We start from the raw sequence: 6,000 nt of genomic DNA, 5'->3' as shown, positions 1-6,000 counted from the left end.
TAAGTGTGTCAAATAGATAATGACTACGTACGACTTCGTTCACCTTGGCGGCGAGCTCTGTGCTAACAGGACCTAGAAGAGATTTTGTCAACTGGGAGCTTAGCGTGATGAGTTTGGAACGTACCTCCACCAGCTCCGATAAACTTGGATGATCTGAACTTTTCTAGTACTTCTGGGCGTTGGCCCAGTTCATTGACGTACACAGGCATGAAGTGCCAAATATCAATGTTGCCATGGTCTGCAAGTGACGCAAGCAGATTCATGTCAGGGTGAACGCCGACGGGACCCATGACGCTATGCGTGTCAAAAAGGAACGTCGCAAACAGGTTCATGAAGATCCCGGGACCCTGTCTTTGATGTCAGATGCACTGCTTCCCAAACCATTGTGCCTACCAAGACTTACATGAAGAAGTACACAAGGGGAATACAGTCTATCGCCCTTTTCATACAAGGTTGCCCACGGACGAGTCCCATTGTCACCCTCAAACGGTGGTAAAATGCGAGCGGCGTCCATGGTAGCAAGCAAGCCGTTGCTGAGGTAAATAGGCTTCGGCAGTCCTGTGGTACCAGATGTATGGAGGATGCAGAACGGGTCACCCATAGCTTCGTCGTAGGTCTTGATGTAAGGATAATTAGGTGAGCTAGACGCTTCGAGGAGTTCAGCGACAGTGGGGATCTCTAGAATACGCAGTTCCCGGGTCTGTTGGATCTTTTCGACCAGAGGATACGGTGGGTAGTCGACGGGATGAACCCAAAGGGCACATTTTGTCGCTTCGAGAAGACCCAGCGCAGCTTCAATGCTGTTACCTGGCGACAGAAAGATGACCTAAGCGGCGTCATGAGTCGTCTAAACAGACTTTCAAGACATTATACTGATAGGGCAGTGTGACTTACTTGGTATCCGACTTTGACACATGCCAAGTTCAGCAGAAAATAGCGGATGTCATCTTGTGTGGTCAACATCCGTCCTCTACTGCACAAGTCAAAGCAACTTACGTAGTCCAATATAGCCAATCGTCTGAAACGATTCGCTCTTGCCAGCAAGGCCTTCCAGCCACCAGGCGGTCTTGTTCACCGCGTCAGCAAAGTCGCGAGCCGTGATCTCGTCAAAACCCTCAGAGATATCAGCAGACTTGGTGATGGAGTAGATAACTCGATCCGGTTCATCTCTAGACATGTCATCCAGGATACGAGGAATGAGCCTCCTGCCGAGTTCTGCGATGGGTACCATGGCTGCTGAGATTATGGCGTAAGTAAAGCAAAGAGTCGTTTAGTTTCGGTGACGCTTTTCGAAATGGGGGAACAACACCGAGCACAGGCTTTAAAACATCCAGGTTAGAGGGGTGATTACTCAACTCGCATGTTGTCTCAATGCACCGACGGGCGTGGCCGCATTAGCAACATCGCCGACTTCATGTGGGTAGTTACATTATGCAAGAGCCTGCAAACCTCCGATTGAGAGTGTTTACGCTTATAATGGCGCCTCGAATAAAGTTTTCGGCCGGCGGCAAGCATGCGGAGCACGGCAGTTGTTGCACAGGGATTGGTATGTGCGGTGATGGAGCCTGGGAGGTTTCAACTGAACCTTACATGTTAGTCCCCATGGAGCCTCCATTTGGCAATGCAGAACTCGAATTACTTATCAATCATGTTGTCACTGGTTGAGGGTCAGTGACTCAACGTGCAATTCGTGTTCACATGTCTTCTAATAGGCAATGTATCTGATAAAAACTGAAGCCACGTATACCTCGAAGCCTACCTAACATCAGTTCCTTTCTCCCAGGGATCCATCTCAGCACAGTAACAAAAGGTTAGGTCATTCATACCTGGCATCCCATTGTCTTCCCCCAAGCCAACAACAACACCAATTCTAAAACCATGGAACTAGAACAAATCGCCATCCCGGATCCAATCATCACCGAGGAAGAGCCCGACTAACGCCTCCAGATGGCGGTTACGGCTGGGTCATCATCTTTGTCTGCTTCGTCCACACATTCTGGATCAATCTCTGGGTTGGATCATGGGGTATCCTCCAAGCAGCTCTGCTTCGGACAACCCTCAAGGACTCCTCGCTCAGCGCCCTGTCATTCGTCGGCAGTCTCGGTGTAGTCTTGGGTCCTGCACTCGGAATACCGGCTATCCGAATCGTCCGTGTCATCGGAGCTCGTATAGGCATGACCCTCGGCATTTCCATCTACGGCCTTGGCTGCCTGGCGAACAGCTGGGCTGTCGGCAGTCTCGTCGGCTTGTTCTTTGCCTGTGGAGTGTCATACGGCATTGGATCAGCCTTCACAGACACCTTGTACAACACACTTCCAGTCTTGTAGTTCAAGAAGAAGCATGGATTGGCGAATGGCATCGTCAAGCTTGGTGAAAGCTTTGGGGCACTCATTGGCGCTGTTTCTGTTGGCTATCTGACTGAAGGTGTAGGAGTCGCTTGGACCTTTCGCATATTGGGCATCGCGTCGCTTGTCACGGGCATAGCCACCGCTCTACTCGTCAAGGATCGCGGCGCTCCCCCAGAGTACCCTTTCAAATGGTCTGTCTTCAGAGATGCCTGCTTCTCGTGGCATTTCGCTGCTGGTGCGGTCGGAATATTCCCCATATACGCACCAACATTCTTCCTGCACTACATCAACAACGCTCTTGGCTTCTCAAACTCTACATCCATCGCCACGCTCGCTTGTCTTTTGGCTTGTATGTCACTAGGCCGAATTCTGACGGGCTATGCGTGCGATAGCGTTGGGTCCATGAATGCATTGTTCTTTACCTCCCTGAACGATGCGAGAAAAGAACGTCTTTTATCCCATTTGGCCACGGTCCCGCAGTATGCGTTGGGCTTAATACCGCAGAAGTTGAGATGAAGATTGTAGCAGCGACGTTGACAAAAAGGTATTCCTTCTGTATGGTTGATTCGAAGGTTGAGTCTGCTGGGGGAACAACACGAAAGCTTATCAAAGTTAATATCAAAGTTAAAAAGCGATACTAGAGATATTAATTGATTATCTTATGATAAGAATAAACTTAAGAAAAACATACGATACTTCAGTCCTAACCCTAAGTCCTGTCGGGCCGATTGGACTTACAGAGAGTGCCTGGAGCACCCTCCATGGGGGAAATTGTACGGCCCAAACTACACCAAAATTCGCTAGTGTTCCAGCCGTCCAGGGGTCGTTTTTATGTTCCCCCCCTAGAGTTCTAAACATTCCGGGATACCAGGTGGGGTACATGAATCATTTTCGAAAAATCCCAGATAAGCGCTTTCGCTAACATCTTCTCTGATTACATCCACCAAGACCAATAATCGGCGCTGGCTCACCTTGTCTCCCGTCCGTTATCTCCCCAGAGCTGATGGAGGATGATATCTGTTCCCTTTCCCGTGCTGTTTCAGAAGCAGGCGATCGTCGCGTGTAGCTGCCTCATGGCCGTGCGCAAGGCTTCTCCATTACTAACGCCGATACCACCAACGTCTCCCATTCAGGCCACATTAGTTAAGGATCAATCAGCCTAGTGGGAAGGTGGTTCGTGGAGTGTTTCTTCTTTTGAGACACTTGCATACGAGAAACGGGTTCATATTGTAGGATTGAGTGCTCTCATTGTCTAACAAAGGAAGTCAAAAACTTTCTTCCAGATCGGCCAAGTACGCCTCAAGTCGGCATCCTGCTCTCGATCAACATCGAATCGATATGATCGCCGCCCCGTATCCAAATCCATCTCAGCAACGCTTATGAAGTGCGTTCTAAAGCGAACTTTGTGGTAAATGAAGAGCACAGCCATAAGTGGAAGAGCCATGGTTTGGAGGAAAAAGTATTGTACCCGGTCCGGCAGGCTCATCTCCACGCCTGACACCTGAAGAGGTGAAATAGACACCCACATGTGCAAGGCCATAACTATCACGTACCCTGCTATTGTAAACCAAGAACCTACAATACCAAAGGCTGAACGAAATGGAAGGCGATCGACGGGTCTAGCCGCATGTATCCAAGCCATGCGAAAACGTATATGGCAGAAGCAGATACTAGACCATGTGAAGAGCATCCCAAACGCACTGATGGAGAGCAGCCATTGGAAAATCGTATCGTGTGCTTCCAAGTTAACCAAATAGGCTAGAAGACCGAAACACCCTGCGATCAAGAGCGTGAGAAGTGGTCGACCTTTCTTATCGACATACGTGAAAACACGAGGTGCATGTGAAAGCTCTGCCATAGCTGCAAGCGTGCGAGAAGACGCATAAATTGCTGAGTTACCGACGGAGAGCACTGCGATAAGGATAACACTGTTCATGACGCTTGGTAGAATGGTCGTGCCAGCGCTCTCGATGGCGATAACGAAGGCACTAGCGGATGCATCTGCAGAACTCTTGCCACTGATAAGAGATGAATTGTCGGAGGGTACAAGTAGTCCGACAAGTAGAATAGTGACGAGATAAAAGATAGCAATGCGCCAGAAGATATGCTTGATGGCATTGGGAATCGACTTGAGTGGGCTACGCGTCTCGGCCGCGGCAAGCCCGACGATTTCGGTACCACCATAGGAGAAGACTGCCGTGATTATTGCACTGCTGAAGCCCTTGAAACCGTTTTTGAAAGGGCCCGGGTGTGACCAATATTGTCCGCCAATATAGCCGCTCTTTGGCGGGCCGCCTATATGAATAACGATGCCCAGCAGACTAAATTTTCATTGTGAGCACTGTACTATCATATGAATGTAAGAGAAAAACCCACATGAACCCAACGACTGCAATGACCTTGATGATAGAAAATATGAACTCTGCCTCGCCGTAGATCCTGATGTTAGAAAGATTGATACCGATGATGAGAACAAGAAAAATAGTCACGAAGACGGCCTTGGGTATAGAGTCGTTCCAGTAGGTGATGGTAAGCACGGCGGCAATTATTTCGAGGGGCAGAACAAATAGCCATTGTAAAAAGTAGCTGCGCCATAGTATTGTATCAGTATTCAATTGAGGGGTGCGGTGTTGAACAGGGTAACTCACATCCATCCTAGAGCAAATCCCCAAGATGGGTCAATGAAGCGAGTAGAAAAAGCTGTAAAGGATCCCGCAACAGGGAACATGACTGAAAGTTCGCACAACGACTGCATAGTGCAATATTGCAAGACGCCAACCACGATGTATGCGAGTAGCAGGCCGACCGGACCACTTCGATACAGGGCGGCACCTGAAGCGACAAAAAGTCCGGTTCCTATGTTTTATTAGAATTTATTCTTCCCAATTGCAGGTTCGAGAAACTTGCCAATCGAGCCTCCAAATGCAATCATCTGAAGATGTCTTCCCTTGAGCTCTCTTGCCAGAGGCGTTGTTACTGTTTTGGCGTTGGCCGCTACGATATCATACTGTCCGAGTTCTGCGACAGGTTTCGGATTGGAATGGTACCCGTGGTCATAGGTCTTGTCACGTCGACGCTTGGCACGCTGGAAGCCTTCGAACCAACTGGCAGGCTCCTCCGGAGGTTTGGTTGAGACATCCCACGAAGTACCAACGCCCACGTCTTTCATTTCGATAACCTCGACATCGTGAGTGAGCACAATATGACCGTTACCCATTGTTCCGTTTGCGATAGTTGAGAACGTTGGCAAATTGTAACCTGATAAACGACGGCGGGGAGCAAATATACCCTACCATAAGAGGCATATCTGCGGCCCCTGCCTTGCAATTCTTAGCTTTACCCCTGAGTAGTGGAATGATTTCCTTATCTTCGACTTCTACGCCACTGCGCTAGCATGAGTTGGAGGGACGCCACCTAGTATCCCTGTGGCAGAAACAGCGCACCGGCGACTCGTGAGATCGTAATAGGTCTATCATTCAGATCGTTGCGATAAGCCATGGTCACCAAAGCGATGTAATGAGCCCTCTGGATTATCTATCCTGATGCAATAAATTAATTCTGCCATGTTGTATCTTAAGGGATAGGGAAATCGTGCACCGGCCGATTAAACAGAGTGAAGACATTATCAGTTTACACTATAGTAGGTACCTTC

General features: G+C 49.0%; 4 protein-coding genes across 4 annotated transcripts in view; 1 reads left to right on the top strand and 3 right to left on the bottom strand.

The window, feature by feature from the left end:
* The window catches only part of FVEG_13560 (hypothetical protein), a gene marked incomplete at both ends in the record, with an annotated part of 2,014 nt that extends 783 nt beyond the window's left edge, over window positions 1–1,231 (bottom strand). Inside the window, 5 exons of the mRNA XM_018902919.1 lie at window positions 25–72; window positions 125–347; window positions 404–826; window positions 895–947; window positions 997–1,231. Coding sequence (XP_018761768.1) covers window positions 25–72; window positions 125–347; window positions 404–826; window positions 895–947; window positions 997–1,231 — 982 coding nt within the window. The remainder of the gene's footprint in view (window positions 1–24; window positions 73–124; window positions 348–403; window positions 827–894; window positions 948–996) is intronic.
* Window positions 1,232–1,476: 245 nt separating this feature from the next.
* FVEG_13559 (hypothetical protein) lies at window positions 1,477–2,864 on the top strand (the record flags this gene model as incomplete). The annotated part of the gene is made up of 3 exons (XM_018902918.1): window positions 1,477–1,546; window positions 1,948–2,264; window positions 2,328–2,864. 3 exons carry the CDS (start codon window positions 1,477–1,479, stop codon window positions 2,862–2,864), a joined length of 924 nt encoding a protein of 307 aa, XP_018761767.1.
* Window positions 2,865–3,567: 703 nt separating this feature from the next.
* Window positions 3,568–5,076, bottom strand: FVEG_17553 (hypothetical protein; the record flags this gene model as incomplete). The annotated part of the gene is made up of 3 exons (XM_018906797.1): window positions 3,568–4,669; window positions 4,725–4,934; window positions 4,997–5,076. The coding sequence occupies 3 exons, from the start codon at window positions 5,074–5,076 to the stop codon at window positions 3,601–3,603; spliced, it is 1,359 nt and encodes a 452-aa protein (XP_018761766.1). The 3' UTR covers window positions 3,568–3,600.
* Window positions 5,077–5,214: 138 nt separating this feature from the next.
* Window positions 5,215–5,575, bottom strand: FVEG_17552 (hypothetical protein; the record flags this gene model as incomplete). The annotated part of the gene is made up of 1 exon (XM_018906796.1): window positions 5,215–5,575. The coding sequence occupies exon 1, from the start codon at window positions 5,563–5,565 to the stop codon at window positions 5,215–5,217; it is 351 nt and encodes a 116-aa protein (XP_018761765.1). The 5' UTR covers window positions 5,566–5,575.
* Between the last annotated feature and the right edge of the window lie 425 nt (window positions 5,576–6,000).

The sequence above is a fragment of the Fusarium verticillioides genome, chromosome 8, assembly GCF_000149555.1.
Source record: "Fusarium verticillioides 7600 chromosome 8, whole genome shotgun sequence".
In the NCBI taxonomy this organism is placed as follows: Eukaryota; Fungi; Ascomycota; class Sordariomycetes; order Hypocreales; family Nectriaceae; genus Fusarium; species Fusarium verticillioides.
The sequence above is the reverse complement of the archived record's forward strand: the minus strand, read 5'-3'. Positions and strand labels throughout refer to the sequence as shown.